The sequence below is a fragment of the Gossypium hirsutum genome, chromosome A09 (assembly GCF_007990345.1).
Source record: "Gossypium hirsutum isolate 1008001.06 chromosome A09, Gossypium_hirsutum_v2.1, whole genome shotgun sequence".
Lineage (NCBI taxonomy): Eukaryota > Viridiplantae > Streptophyta > Magnoliopsida > Malvales > Malvaceae > Gossypium > Gossypium hirsutum.
The window spans coordinates 80,920,029-80,936,594 of NC_053432.1; the positions used below are offsets into that span (position 1 = coordinate 80,920,029).

A 16,566-nucleotide genomic window follows, 5' to 3' on the forward strand; every position below is an offset into this window, starting at 1 on the left:
AAAAACAATTTAAAAGCTAGGAATTTAATCCAATAAAGAATTAACAAGTTTAGTTTGTATGGAATAGAAGTTTGATTTGAAGTGGAAGCCATTCATTTAGATGAATTCTTTCAAGTGTCGTTTTCAGGGACGTCGATTTTGTCTCACAATAATGGTAAGTATTATGCACCAATAAAGGTTTTGTCTCTCTCTATGAAGAATCATGTATGGTTCATTGAAGGGAGTGCCTCGACTCTAATGGATGTACAACCATCAATCAAGAGGTAACTTGAGCGTTTCACTATTGGTGGGATTAGAATCCCTGACCTATTGGATATAGGTTAATTGTTGCGGTATCTAGTACCACTTAGGTAATAGTACTAGATACCTTCCATTGTTGAGGGACTAAATCGATGTCCCTGAGAACAACATTTCGAAGACTTTTTTTGCAAGAGTCGATCTCCCCTTAACAATAGGATTATTTTGTTTAATATTGGATAAATCCATGTATAAGAATATGCAAGGAATAATTATAAAAATTACATTAATATCCTTTAAATAACTAAATAATGTCTTATTTATATTATTATAATTTTATATAAATTTAAATATTGAAATTTAATCATAATATATAAAAATAAAAATCTAAAACAAATTTTTATAATTTTTTTTTGTAAAATCTGTTATCTATAAAATTTTGTATTAATTTATTCTTACATTTAATATTAAATATATTTAATAGAACAAAACTTAAGAATTTATTTGCAAGCATAATTATACAATATTTTTTAAATTTAAAAGAAAATTATATAAAGAAAAAATTATATAATTTTTTTAAAATATTTACCTTATTAGCTTGGGTAACCTAATCCACACAACACGTTCTAGCAATGGCTTGGACTTATATTTTTAACTTTGGGTTAAATTCCGTTGCTCGTTTTATTGTTTAAAATAATAATACTAATTTAAATTTTTTTTATAATTAATTTTAAATATAAAATCATTTGTTATTATTTTAGTGAAATGGTCCATTTGACCAAACAAACTCGAAGTTGAAAATTCTTCTAAAACTGGTTTCGACCTCGTCTCATCTATAAGCATTTTTAATGGTAATAAGGTTTTTTTAAAATTCGAGCTATCCGTTCAATATATATTAAATCATATTGGCTTAATGCATTGTTTAATATTTGAGTTTGAAACTTTTTTTTAATATAGTATTTATGTTATTTTTTTTATCTAATGTGGTACTTGAAAATAATAATATTAACTTTTTAGTATTTAGTTCGAGTTTTAGAGTTACTTTGATGGAAACTCATAATTAGCCAATAATATTAGCAATTATTTTTCATCAAATCCATCCTAAAACTCGAATTAGATTACATCCATCAAACTATAGTTGACAAATTAAATAGATACACAACTAGTACTAAATTAATTCTATTAATAAAATCATGAAAAATTCAAACCTGATAATATTAATAATTAATTTTTGTCAAATAAATTTTAAACCCCAAATCAAACACGAAAAGAATGACTTTTTTATCATTGGGTACCAAAATATATAGTTTTTGTTAAACACAAATACTTGATTGGACAAAAATTAACATAGGCATCACATTAGAAAAAGGTATCAACTTAGGTACCAAATGGTATATTTAACCAATCATATTTGAACAAATACATTATAATTTAATTCAAGATTTTATATATCAAAAGTATTTTTTGTTGACACATTCGAAGCAAGGAAAAATGTTGTGGCTGAAATAGGGGCCACAACTTCAGCCACTGTTTTAGTGTTGTATTTGCCTATTCTTAGAGTTGACAAATTTTAGAACAAAAGTATTAGATGATCTATTTTGAAGACATTTGGACGAGTGAGAGTCTAAAACATGAAGACCCATTGAGATAAAATTAAAGATTTGAAGATTTGTTACTTGTGGATCAAGTTCGATTTCTTGCAGAACAAATAAAATCACTTTTTATATTTGAATTTATTGAATTACACCGAGACTCTTACATTGATTTTTAGCTTTACTTTATAGAAAATTTATTAGACTATGACTCATATGTGTACATTATTTGTTTAAGTTTGGAACTCTTATGTGTACATTATTTTTGTAAGCAATCAATAAAGTCTCTTGTATTGCAAAATTAAGCTTTCCGAGGGAGAAGTTTAATAGGAAATTGATCTAGTTTTTTATACAATGGTGAGGTTGGTAAATTAATGAGAATTAGATCGGTGTTAAGACTTAAACCATTCGTTGTACTGTGAGAATGATATTGGATCATTGCTCTCGGCCTACAGACATAGACTGATGTATTACGTAAACAATTTAGGTGTTCATTTTTAAATTAAAAAAAATTGACATTTTTAAACATAAGAAAAAATTATCATTTTTATTTCATAAGAAAAGAGAAGATTTCTAGACTGAAACTTTTAAACAATTTAAATATTCTATGAATTAGGATGCTCTTTATTTTTTTTAAATATTTAGAATCAATAATATTATTTTCTATTGTGGTTAATCTTAAAAAATTCACATAAAACCAATTTTTTCACCCTTTTTTTTTCTTTCCCTTCCTTTTCCTCTCTTCCTCTTTATTTCCTTCTCCTTTTCCCTTTATTTCTTCACTATTTTCTTCTATTGTAGTTTTCTTCCTAACAAAGTTTTCAGAAGCAGATCAGCAGTTATACCAATTAAACTACTAATTTTTGGTTCAAATTATTAAAAATAGAGAACATTGATTTAATTTCGAATCAACCAATTTGACTGGTCAATTCAACCTATTTGCAAGTCAACTGATCCAATCTCTTATTTCAAATTAATACTTTAATTAATTTTTAATTCAACCGAAACCCAATCCAATTTCAAAAAAGTGCTCCCCATGCTCCACCAAATAGAAAAGAAAAAAAACCCCAAAAACATCTCCCATTTTTTAAGTCTAGCACACCGAGTAGCATCTATCTTCTTTTTACATATAGATAGTTATTTCTATATGTATTTAAATTGACACCATAAAGTAAAACTTTTATTTGTTTTTATGTGATTTAATTTTAGACGTTATAATTGAAATTTAAAATATTTTTTATTTGTCTAATATTAACCCCGTCACTGTTACAAAGTCTTGAAATCATTCAATGAGAGGAAGATATTAAGTAATAATTATGTAATTAAGAAAACCAAACTAGCATTTAAGTTTTGTCAACTATCCTTAATGTCCTATGTCTTACAAGAATAGTTATTTCTCTGTTTATATATTACTGCAAATTTAATCCATTTTATTTTTGTTTGCTTTGAAATGGTGTTTTTACTTTTTGAGTGGCCTATTTTTAGGCTTTTAAGATAACTTTTTTTGGGTAAATTACACTTAAGGTTATTAAATTATTAATAAATTTATGTTTTGGTCACTCAACTTTAAAAAGTTGTAAATTGGTCACTAATTTATTCAAAAGTTTCCATTTAAGTCATTGAATTGTTAAAATCATTGTTGTATAACTTTCTCTATTCTCATTTATGGTTTAGTTTTTTTTTCATGAATCAACTTTGAACGTTAAGAATCTTAGAACCAAAATCCAAACAATTTTTCTTTTCCGATCTCCTATATTAACCGTCAGATTGATTAGTATTTAAGTATGGGTATTGATCTACCATACTAATTGACGGATTATCATTTGGAGCTCGCTTGCTGGCTAAAAAAAAAAAACTTAACAACCTAGTAATTTAAATAAAAACTATCAAAATATTATAACGTTATTAAATATTAAAAATATTAAAATTGATATAAGCTTATAAAAATTATATAAAATTATATATTTTAATAATATTTATATTTTTTTACAATTTCTTATTTTTTTAAAGAATTCTAATACGCTTTTATAAAAATTTAAAAATTTAAAAAAGTTTTATTAATTTTATAAAATTTTTATAATGTATTTGATTTATTTATATTTATTTATAATATTTATAAGTTTATACCAATTTTAATGTTTTAATATTTTTAATATCTAATAATTTTATTTTTTGACCTTTTAATATTTTTATGGAAAAAATATTGTATTAAACTAAAAATTATCACGTGCCACACTATTAATTGATCCATTAATTTATTTTAATAGTCATCATGGTTAACAATAGAAATTATTAACGAAAAAGTTTAATTAATTATTTTAATTATCTACAGGAATTTAATTAGATACAAATTCAATAAAAAACTTAATTGATTTTTTTATATATACTTTAAAAGCATTTAACATATAAGCGTAAAATTAAAGTAGAAGAATATTTTGAAGCATTCAAGTTAAAGTTATTTCTAGAAGAACTTGTTGAATAATTTGGGTTGTTAACTATTATTATATTTGCATTAAAAAGTTTATATTAATAAGTATAAAATATTTAAATTTATTCCTACAAAATCCAATGTCAAGTTTGGGTTCTGCCATTGAGAAGAGGTCAATAGAACATATGTTATTTTATTTATACGAAGGATATTAAAAATTTGTTACAGCTCTACATGCGAAATGAGATTCCACCCTGCCAACTTTGTAATATATCCAACTTATGATTCAATTATTAATCCCACACCCATTTAACTAAATATCTATTTTTAATATTATAAAACTATTTAATTTTAATTAAATATTTTAAAATAAATTATAATTTGAGAGTTTATGGAGTTTGATTTTTTATATTAATTACGTATTATATAATTTAATTATTATTTTTACAGGAATTTTAACTATTATTACATCTCACTATTTTATTGTACAGTGTCGACTTCGAATCTCCACCGCCACAAATTAAAGTTAAATATATAAAAAAAGGGACCCCACCGCCCCACCTCTTCTCTACCTCAAAAACCAAACCAAACCAAACCAAACCCAACCCAACCAAACACTTTTCTCTTTGCATTTTTAGAAAAATAAAATAAATATAAAAATAAATTCGGAGTTTGGACAAGAATTAATTCACATTTTCATATTGTATTTTTATTTATTATAATCATATTTACATTATGTAAAAATATTAAGTTTTTATCAAAACTAAAATGAATTTTTAATTATATTAATATACATTTTTGTTATGATTTAATTATTTAATTTTGAACTACGATTTTACCAATATTTACCATTATAAAATATATCAAGCTTAATTCAATTAGTAGGTAAAAACGTCATAAAAAGAGTTTGAATTTCATTAATATTTTACTTCCAACTTTGATTGTGGTTTGAATTTTTTTATTGTGGTAATATTTTTATTATCAAATTATTTAATATATTTTCTTTATGTTTAATAATTTGAGTAGTATTTTTTAATTATAAAATAAAATATTATTTAATAAGATTTAAGAATAAACACATAAAATCAAACATATAAATTAGTATAAATAAATATAATAAAATTGTCCAATACAAAATACAAAGTATTCTAGATATAATTGAATAATTACGCCAAGAGCTTTTTTCTACGGTATCACCCTTTTTCCCTTTAATTCTACTGTCTTCGAACTTCAGAATTTTCTGTTCAAATTTTTCCCTGGAAAAATAAAACCTTCAAAAAATTTCCGATATAATTGGTACCAGCTGGCGATCGAGGAGAGCGAGCTGCAGTCTTAACAAGCATTGACAAGCCTCCAAACGGCGCTTTCTGCAGTCGACACGCCCACGCCACGCCACGCCACGCCACGCCACAGCTCCGCCATCTACTTTTTAATTTTCCCTTTAAAAAAAAAATTCTTTATATTCAATCAAAACGCCACCACTGCTTTACGCTGCTCTTCTTCTTCTTCTTCTTCTTCTTCTTCTTTCATGAAAAATCTCAAGTCCTCGAGATCTCTGATCCCGCGATTCTCTGATTAAGCATTTCGATTTATTCTTCGATTTTGTAAAAAATAACTTAAGGAGATCTTTCAAGAATAAGAGGCAGTTTCTTCCTAGTTGTTTGCGTTATCTTCGGTGACCGTTTGTGCGTTGAGAGATTTATAGCTGAAAAAGAAGAAAAAGGAAAAAAAAGAGGGAGTAAATTATTCGACTGGAAATTGAAATTTGATTAGTCGACATGGTTACTGGAAATATATTTCATTGCAGAAAGAATTCATGGCCGCCTGAGGAATATGTTAGCCGTCACACACTACATTTGGTAATCCTTTTATTTTTATTTTTTATTTTGGTCCTCGTATATATATTGGCGGAGGAGAGAACTCTGTTGATCATTTTCTAAGTTGATTTTATTTTATTCTGTTTGTTTCATCAGGAAAAAAAAAAGTAGTGTAAAAGCATAAGAAAGAAACTAGTGCTACTATAAAAAAAATTATCAGGATCAATGTTTGTTTTTCCTCGGAACTAGCTGTATCTTGATTGATAAGATTGGAAATTTATTTATCAAAAGATGGAAAATTTACTTACCTTTTTAGCTGTCTCCTGATATTGTAGATGGATACAATACGTGCTTTAGCAAATATTTAGTTTACATTTTCTGTTGATTAAGGAATTTGGCTGTTTCTTTGTATTAGCCACTAATCAAAGCTTGATATCAGTCTTGCAACTAATCATAATTCAGGAAAAACTTTAGAAAAATTAGAAGCTTGACTGCCTGTTGTAATTCCTATTTTTGATATGAACGGTTGATTTTTACAGCTAGTGTCTGATCAAAATCCTATAAATTTTGAAAAAACAGTTGAAAAAGAAGTTTTGAACTTGATGGTTATGTCACATGATAAAGTTTTAAGTCTCAAATGTATGGAAGAGACTGATCATGTCTGGTAACATCTCGAATTAATAGGAGTTTGTTCTTCCTGATATTTTTTCATATTTGACGATCTTAAATTCAGTAATTATGCCATATGGAGTGAGTGTTTATTGCTGAGTAGGAGGATAAAGGATGACATCTTTGTTTGATTAGATTTTCTTATTAAAATGGCACATCGATTCTATCTAAAACTATTTTTTGACATGATAGTTTTAGGTTTAGTTTGAGATGAACTTCTAGCATTCTGCTATACTAATTCTGCTGGTTTTATACTCCTATATAGTTTGATTTTGATAGTGCTGGTCCACCAAAACATGCTTGGAGAAGGCGATTAAACAGCCATGCTAATATTCTAAAAGAATTCAGTATTACGTTTATGGAAGCAATAAAGATGGTAAGTGATGGAAAACCCTATTTGGCTGATTTAAGATACAGATAATTAACTTTTGTAGCAAGTGTGCATGCTATCCCCTTTCCTGATTACCTCTTCTAATTGATCTCCGAATTTGAAACCTTAGGTGCGATTAGGTATACGACTATGGTCCTACGTTAGGGAAGAGGCATCTCATGGCAGGGTAATTCTTTGTTCTATTTAGTTTGCAGCTATTTGCTTCTTTTTTCTTTTTCAAATTTTGGAAGCAGGCAATTTTTGTGGATATCACAACTGCAGGATAAAGAATTTTTCTGAGTAATTTTTTATGTTGTGGCATGGTTATGTGCAGAAAGCACCTATTGACCCTTTCACCCGTGAAAGTTGCAAGCCATCTGCATCTCAAGGAGTTCCATTGGGAGGAATGGGGTATTTATGTGGTTCAGCTAAATGGTTTGGTTTGTACTGCTGGAAGGTTTTATGCATCTGATTGTGGCAATTTGTGTTGCAGGAGTGGGAGTATATCCAGGGGTTTCAGAGGCGAGTTCAGACAATGGCAAATTGTTCCTGGAACTTGCGACTCTTCACCTGTTATGGCTAATCAATTCTCTGTAAAGCTTAGCTCTTCAACTTGTTTACTTGTTGACTCTTCTTAGTATTATTTTAATTCTAGGAATAATCCAAATAAAAAAGTATGAACGCAAAATAAGATTGCTGTACTTATGGTTTCAGCGTTGCCATTTGAGCATATGAAATATGCATTGAACTTGAATATTTGTTCCTGTAAAGACAAATTGACAACTTTTCTTTAAAAGAATTTTCAAGTTATCATTTAGATTTAATAAAGTGATTTTCGTTTTTCAAGGTATCATTTAGATTTAATAAAGTTATTTTCATTTTCTCTTTCTAATCTAGCACCATCAAATATGGTTCCTGTGGAAAATTGAATTTTGAATATGATCTTAGTAGCAGATTATAGGTGCTCCAAGTTAATTTCTTGAAAAATATGAAAGTCTCTCTTCCCACCCCCCCCAGTTGAGGGCAAAAAAGAAACATTAAACCGGCTTTTTCTTTCTCATAATGGTTTTATTCTTTTTCTATGCTGCAGATATTTGTATCTCGTGATAGTGGGAATAAGAAGTATGCATCGGTTTTGGCTCCAGGGCAACATGAAGGATTAGGGTAAGAAGGGAAATCTCTTAAGTTCTAATACAATTATTCTAAAAGCTACTGGTATAAATATGCATGTTGCTAAATAAATAGATTTGACGAAGAAAGATTAATTTGCGATTCCTGTGACTTGTGGCTTGCCTAGATTGAAGAAGATTATCTTCCTTTCGTCATAATATTGAAGTTCAATATGGAACAAGTCTAATTTCAGTTTCATGATTTCAGGAAAGCTAGAGATGAGGGTATCTCATCATGGGGTTGGAATCTGAGTGGCCAGCATTCTACATATCATGCTTTGTTTCCTAGAGCATGGACAATATATGATGGTATCGTTCAAGCTTTCTTTGTTATACAAATCAGTTTATTTTTCTCTGGATTGTGTTTTATAAGGGTCTTTTTTTTTCAGGTGAACCAGATCCTGAACTAAAAGTGTCATGTCGTCAGATATCACCTTTCATACCCCACAATTATAAGGAGACCAGTCTTCCGACAGCTGTTTTTGTCTACACAGTATGTTTACTAAGATCTAATATCAGGAACTTAAGTGACTCGTTACACTTAGCCCTTTTTGGTCTCTTCTGCTATTTCAGAATTAATTTATAATTGGTTATTTACAACACTATTTTATAGCTTTTTGTTTGTTTTTGTTTCTTACAAGGCCATTATGTGTTCTATTGCAGTTGGTGAATACTGGAAGAGAAAGGGCAAAAGTCAGCCTACTCTTCACATGGGCGGTAAGTTCATTTCTGGGTTCAAGCTTGTTTAATTTTTCATTTAATTTTACGCTATCAATAAAAAGACTGGTTCTTGCATTTTTCAGTAATCGATGTTTGTTTCTGCAGAATTCAATTGGTGGAGTTTCACACTTATCAGGAGATCATGTGAACGAACCATTCATGTGAGTATATTTATTGTATGTTCTTTCTATTTGGACTATGTGCATTGGATAATTATTGACTTCCTTCTCTTTTATTTGATAGAGGCGAAGATGGAGTCTCTGGTGTACTTCTTCATCACAAGCAAGTCATGAAACCTTAATAGCTATATATATGACGGTTGGTTTGCAGTTTTCACCTGTTTATTTCACTGTTAGAAGAAGTGAAAGGGAACACAATGTATTAAGCACCTTTCTGGCTTCGTCTAATCCTGAGCCCCTTTCTTAATAGACACAAGCTCAAAAATAAGTAGGGCTAAAAGAAATTGAAAAAAAGAAGACGCAAAAGTTAAAGCTGGATTCTGACATAAGCCACTTAATCATGCATCACTAAAAAATTCAAAAAAGAAAAAAAGATAAGAGATATTTCCCTCGTGAAACTCAGTAGCTTAATTAAGATACATCGTTTACTAAAAGAAAGAATGAGCAATGCATTTTTTGTTATGAGACCGTACTTCTGTTGCTAGCAGAAGTTGTTAGAATGGTATGGCATTTTTCTCAGGGATGAAAAGCTCCTAGAACTCACTCAATTTACATTGTCATGTGGCGAACCTGCATTTACTCTCAGTTTACTGACAATTTTAACTACTGGATAGAATATTATAAAAAGCTAGATGGTACTCTCTTTCTTTTTTGTTACAAATAGGGGGACATAATTTCATTCCTAGGTAATGTGATGAGAAATCTCGAGGGATATGTCTGATTATTGCATTTTTCTGAAGCATAGATGAGACGTAATGAGTATGCCTGATTTGTTTGATGTGAAAAGGCATAAATCATTCAGTTTACTTTGTCTCATGACACACCTGTTTTCCTTATAAACCTTCTAGGCCTTTTAGATGTTTGAAAGGTAATTTGGAGGCTTTCTGTAACAATCCAAAGTTCAAAATATTGGTACTATATCAGCGGGTTATTCTTTTACTTCTAAATATATGATCAAGAAACTAGATTATTTCTTAAGAATTTTGTTAATATGCTTAATATATATTGTGAAGCATCTAGTTTGTCTTTTCCCTGAGACCTTGAATTCTGAAGATTGTTGGAATATTAAAAAGTTTGCTTTTGACCTCTATTATTAAGATTTTTTCTGAATTAGCACTGGAACTTTCCTCCAGTCCATGAGTTTCCTGGACTTTTTTTCATTGCTGCATTGTTATTGTTTGTATGTTCAAATGAATTATTATCCAGCTAGCCTGCTTGCATTCTGCTTTGGTGCATAAGTTATAAATATATTTCTAACACAACAAATGGATTCAAAATGTTCCTAAGAATTGCAATCCTTTCTCAGGACTGCTAAAGGGAACCCCCCTGTTACTTTTGCTATAGCTGCATGTGAAACCCAGAATGTCAATGTGACAGTCCTACCATGTTTTGGTCTTACTGAAGGTCGGTCTGTAACAGCGAGGCAGATGTGGGATAAAATGATGCAGGTAAGTTGTAAACTTGCTACCTTTAATTTCAGCCATGGAACTTGTCAACCTTGGATATATATTCAATCACAAATTTGTAATCTTACTGTACGAATTACTAATAGTGCTACAGTATCCTTTCCAAGTTTGTTAGAATTTATTGCCATGCTATGCCTTTTCCTGACCCATTTACGAATTACATTGTTGTTTTTGTGGCTAAAGGATGGACAATTTGATCGCCAAAATTTCAATAGTGGCCCAAGCATGCCTTCATCACCTGGAGAGACACTATGTGCGGCAGTCTCGGCCTCTGCCTGGGTGGAACCCCATGGAAAATGTACTATTGCATTTTCTCTTGCTTGGTCTTCTCCAAAAATAAAATTTTTAAAAGGGAGCTCATACCATAGGTATATTTACAATGCCCTTTTCCCTTTTTCCTATTAGTGCATGCCAACATGTTTAATTGCTGTGTTTTACCAGACCCTGGATTGGATGTTTGTGATATTGCTTTTATTATGCGGCTTGCTTATAATCAATTCATAACAGATGAAAGGCGCCAACATGAATCTAATGCCACAAGAAATTTCACACTTCAGTGTTGTAGGAAAACACTAGTTATTAGTGTCTCTGGTTCTTGCTATCCTTATTATGTTTTCCTTGTTAAGTAGGATTGAAGACTTGTAATTTGCTTACTTCTCATTTTATTTACCCCAGGAAAGCTGATTAATGTGTTGTTTTTATATCAAGGAATGCTGGCTTTGCTTGTTCTCAGTGACATCTTTATGTCAGGTTGGTATTACGATTAGATGATTATTTCTGAGAAGTTCTTTTCTTTTCTTACAGGAGATACACAAAATTCTATGGCACTTCTGAAAGAGCAGCTTTGAACTTGGCGCATGATGCACTGACAAGTATGCATTTGGCTTAAATATCTTCCATTTTCTGGCAGTATTTTATATCTCAAGTCATTGACTGTAGTCGTGCTTTCCAATATGTCTTTTTCTTTCAGAGTTATATTGTTTAAGAGATTTCTATTATTTTCATTCATCTAAGACCTATAACATTTGGATTGTTCTTAGATTACAAGCGGTGGGAAGAAGAGATTGAAAAATGGCAAAGTCCTATCCTCAACGATCAAAGGCTGCCAGAATGGTAACATCCGCTGCAACCTTCTACTTTTCTCATCATCCTTGTCTTGCATTTTGTTCTGTATGCCCCTTTACTTTTAATTTACTGGTTTTGTGTCCAAAAAGAATTTTTCTTCCATGTAACAAGGCCTCCTCTTGGTCATGTGGAAGCTAGTATATAAGAAAAGTGGTATATGAATATGATGTGTTACTCTTTCTAAATGGCTTTCTAGTTCCTGAATGCTTGCTTATGCTATGTCAGCGCTAAAATAGACTTGAAATGTATCCATGATCAGCACATATTTGTCTTTCCTTCTTGGCTAGACACTAGAAAGAATGTGAATATGAAAGAGGGGATGGGGTGGATTTGAGACATCGGAGTCCATGCATCTTTGACTCTTTCCAGGGGCTCATGGAACTTTAGTGTATTTGGTCAATGCCTTTGAAACTCTGCATAACCATTGTTCAAAATATATCAGTCTATTGTAGTTTATTTTTGGTTCTATACTGTCAGTTTGTGTTTATAAGCAATGACATTACCTCTGAAAAGGGAAGGGAGTATGTATTTAGTCGCATATTTCTTCATATTTCATGGTAATTAGCAAACCCTTTTTATATATTTTCAGGTATAAATTTACACTGTTTAACGAGCTCTACTTTTTGGTTGCTGGCGGAACTGTTTGGATAGGTACTTATGCAATGTGCCCTGCTCTTTTTACATCTTGGTTTAGCTTAAATTTATTTTGTGCACTGTTCTACGTTCTGCATCATTTACTTGTATCATCTTGTGTAGCAGTAACTTATAACATCTTAATCTTTCTAGCTTAAATACAAGTTACATAACCACTTTGCAGATTCTTCCTTGCCATCTACAAATGTGAAAAATGATCAAGATTCACCAGAAGATGCACAAAGAGTAGATGTAAAAGTAACTGAAGCTGAAGTGAACCGCAGGCATACTACTATTTCTGAGTACAGTACGACTAGTGGCTGTAACGGTTCTACTGGTGATGGGTTAAAGAATAACAGCGATCCAGCTGTTACTCAGAATAAAAGGAACAGCAATAATTTGTCAGAGCACTTCAAATGGCAGGATCAACTAGATGACTATGACGATGTTGGTAGGTTTCTGTACTTGGAAGGAGTGGAGTATATCATGTGGAACACTTATGACGTGCACTTCTATGCATCTTTTGCCCTTCTTGGTCTTTTTCCCAAAATTGAACTTAATATTCAACGTGACTTCGCAAAAGCTGTTTTATCCGAGGATGGAAGGAGAGTGAAGTTTCTAGCGGAAGGTAATTACGGAATTCGAAAAGTTAGAGGAGCTGTTCCTCATGATTTAGGGACTCATGATCCTTGGAATGAAATGAATGCATATAACATACATGATACAAGCAAATGGAAGGATTTGAATCCCAAGTTTGTGCTTCAAGTGTACAGAGATTTTGCTGCTACAGGAGATATGCAATTTGGAGTTGATGTTTGGCCTGCTGTTCGCACTGCAATGGAGTACATGGAACAATTTGATAGAGATGATGATGGCTTGATAGAAAATGATGGATTTCCAGATCAAACTTATGATGCTTGGACTGTCCATGGTGTAAGTGCTTACTGTGGTTGCTTATGGCTTGCAGCTCTCCAAGCTGCCGCTGCAATGGCTGAGCAGATAGGTGACAGGTTCTTTGCTGAAACATGCAAAACTAAATTTTGTACTGCCAAATCAGCATTCGAAAAGAAACTGTGGAACGGCTCTTATTTCAAGTATGACAGTGGATCAAGTAGTAATAGTAAGTCGATACAAGCGGACCAACTGGCAGGGCAATGGTACACAGCGTCTTCTGGCTTGGCTCCACTTTTTGATGAGCTCAAAATAAGAAGTGCTCTTCAGAAAATATATGATTTCAATGTGATGAAAGTTAAGGGAGGTCGGATGGGCGCAGTAAATGGGATGCATCTCAATGGAAAGGTGGATGAGACTTGCATGCAGTCACGTGAAATATGGACTGGTGTTACCTATGCTGTAGCGGCAAATATGATTCTTGCTGGAATGGAGAAAGAGGCATTTGCTACAGCTGAAGGCATTTTCATTGCAGGCTGGTCAGAGGAGGGTTTCGGGTAAGTCTTTAACATGATTCCCAATTCCTCATATTAGTTCATATGATTGAAATTGTTGGTATTTATGCAAAAGAAACATGATAAGTAATTTCCTTGGCCATCAAAAACATTGGTTTGTGTAGTTCAAGTGATCAACGAGATACTAAATGGCCTGTGCTATCTCCTTTGGTGATTGACAACCTGATTTTAGTCATCCTAGTGATACCGATAGCCGGACTCCTAAACTGCGCTTTATTTTTAGGATCGTGTACTTTCACTGAGATTAGCCTTCAAAACCTTCTTATAAGGGATATGAAAGTTAACTTCATAGTTCCTACTTTTTGTGTCCTTTTCGATCTTATCTAAATCCCAATTTCTTTTTCAAACAGATACTGGTTCCAGACTCCGGAAGCATGGACAATGGACGGCCATTTCCGATCCCTTATATACATGAGGCCTCTTGCAATATGGGGTATGCAATGGGCACTCTCTATACCCAAAGCTATACTCGACGCCCCTAAAGTAAACATGATGGATAAAATCCTGATATCTCCGGCAACGTTTTCATTGTCTCTCACCGAGACCGGAGTTAGAAAGATTGCTAATAAAGCCAAGTGCTTCGGGAATTCGGTATTGCATTGTGCATGCTGATCATCATACTCATGTAGAACCCCGACATGTTAAATTAAGTTGTCATCGGCTTCCCTTTTAACCCCATTTTCAGCAGAAATTAGAAGCTGGTGCAGGTTTATAGGGAAGCTGGGAATAACATAACTGAGCGGCAAAAACGTGGCCTAGCAAAAGAAAAATAGTGAGCCATTCTGATAACTAGGACTTGTAGCACATTTTTTTCTTCTTATTCTTATTCTTATTAAGAAAATGTGATTTTTTCATTGGTTGAGGTGTATCATTGAAAACCCGACCATTTACGTATTCACTTGAAATTAGGCGATAATCCCAGTAAAATATGGATATCCATAACATCTGTGACTTATTTCTGATTCCGACACCACGCATATATTATATTCGCTACCGGTAAAAAATTGGTATCCATTATCTGATGCTATTATCTTTTCGCTTGTGCTATATATATTTAATATAAAAACAATTTTAATTGTATAAGAAAAATCATCTATGTACTGGCCGTAAACTAAGCAGAAGATTCATACTTCCCTCACCGGATGTTTTAGTTGTTTTCGTAAACTATATTTTTATTTTAGTTTTAAACTTTATCTTATTTATTTCATAAATTAGGAATGAATAAAGAAAATATTAGATGGATTAGGTAAGAATGGTGTCACTTCTGGAGTAGATATTTTTATCTGAATCTTCGATTGAGATGTAACATCTGATTTCTGGTGAGTACGTCGTTTTCGAGAGAATAAGTCATTCCCAGGATTTTCTCTTTTTACGTGTTCCGTTACGTAGTATGTTCCCCTCATTTTGTATGAGAAATAAATACCATTCATCATGTAGTATAATAAGTGTACAAGTCTGTTGTATCATAAATATTTAGTATTGCCCTTTTTTCATGTACTCATATAGTCAATGGTGTTTATTTTATGCCTTGGTTAAGGAAATTCCTTATAAATAAGGATGAGTTTTTGCTGAAAGGGGAGCTGTTTTACATGCTTCAGTTATCTTTTTAAGACGCTCTTCAAGTGCTCTTGTAGAAAAAAGAAGTTTTTTAAACTTTTTACATTATCTTTTAGAGTGGAAAAATATATATAAGAAAAAAATTATGAGGTTTTTAAATTCTTTATTGTTGGTTGTTATTTCCTCATTTCTTAGTTATGGTTTTGTTTTATGTTCAGCAGTGACATAAGTCATATGCTTTGTAATTGCTATTACGGTAGATCCTATGTATAAAAGATCTCATGGTATTAGTTGACGACGACGAATTTGAAAATCGCAGCCAAGCATTGTAACGAAGTAAACTGTAAAATTAAATAAATATATAATATAACCATTAATTTTTTCAATTTTAATCATTTAGAAAGAATTTGTCCTCAAAATTAAATAAATAGTAGACAATTTTAACCCTTAAAAGAAATCTTGTCCTTCAAATTGAAACATTTGCCCGAGCACACGGTACTCTTTGATAAAAGGAGAAAGGATAAGTCGTTTTGTACTCACGGCGTGGCTGCTTGATTGAAGACAGCGTGCAGCCCTTATTTTTAATTAAGATGGAGGAGTTTATCATTACCCGCATTAAGTTGTGTGGGATCTGTAAGAGCAACTTGACGCCTCTGATGCGAGCAATGTGGAGGAAAGTCTTTACTTCATATTTGATCCTAACAATAATTATTTCACTTTTCTGAGCTACCAACAGATGGAGAGTGTGAATTTGACACTCCAAAGAAGGAATCCATGATGGTAGAAGCATGTTAATTCTGGCTTTCTTTGTAGCCTGGGTAGTGGGGTTGATAAGCGTTATTGTAATTAATTTTTGGATAAACTATATCAGTGCTAAATGTTACATAGCATTGCTTGCACTAATTGAATGTTTTCTTTTTTCTTCTCTTTTACAATTTAGTTTTTTTCATAAAACAACTTTGAACGTCATGAATTTATAAATTAATATTCAAGTGACTTAAATAAAAACTTTTGAATAGTTAATAACCTAAAAAAAACTTTTGAATAGTTCAGTGGCCATTTTATAACTTTTAGATTAAGTGACCAAAATGTAAACTTATCAATAGTTTAGTGACTTCAATTGTTATTTACTTTATAA

The 16,566-nt window shown here is 31.4% G+C and overlaps 1 protein-coding gene across 1 annotated transcript; it reads left to right on the top strand.

Moving 5' to 3' along the window:
* Positions 1-5,432: 5,432 nt before the first annotated feature.
* LOC107890570 (non-lysosomal glucosylceramidase) lies at positions 5,433-14,725 on the top strand. Its single transcript, XM_016815059.2, has 18 exons — positions 5,433-6,116; positions 7,009-7,119; positions 7,244-7,300; positions 7,448-7,524; positions 7,607-7,706; positions 8,204-8,277; positions 8,491-8,591; positions 8,672-8,775; positions 8,946-8,999; positions 9,108-9,163; positions 9,246-9,284; positions 10,488-10,629; positions 10,831-11,015; positions 11,452-11,519; positions 11,688-11,760; positions 12,362-12,423; positions 12,590-13,853; positions 14,222-14,725. Exons 1-18 carry the CDS (start codon positions 6,036-6,038, stop codon positions 14,481-14,483), a joined length of 2,910 nt encoding a protein of 969 aa, XP_016670548.2. The 5' UTR covers positions 5,433-6,035; the 3' UTR covers positions 14,484-14,725.
* Positions 14,726-16,566: the final 1,841 nt, after the last annotated feature.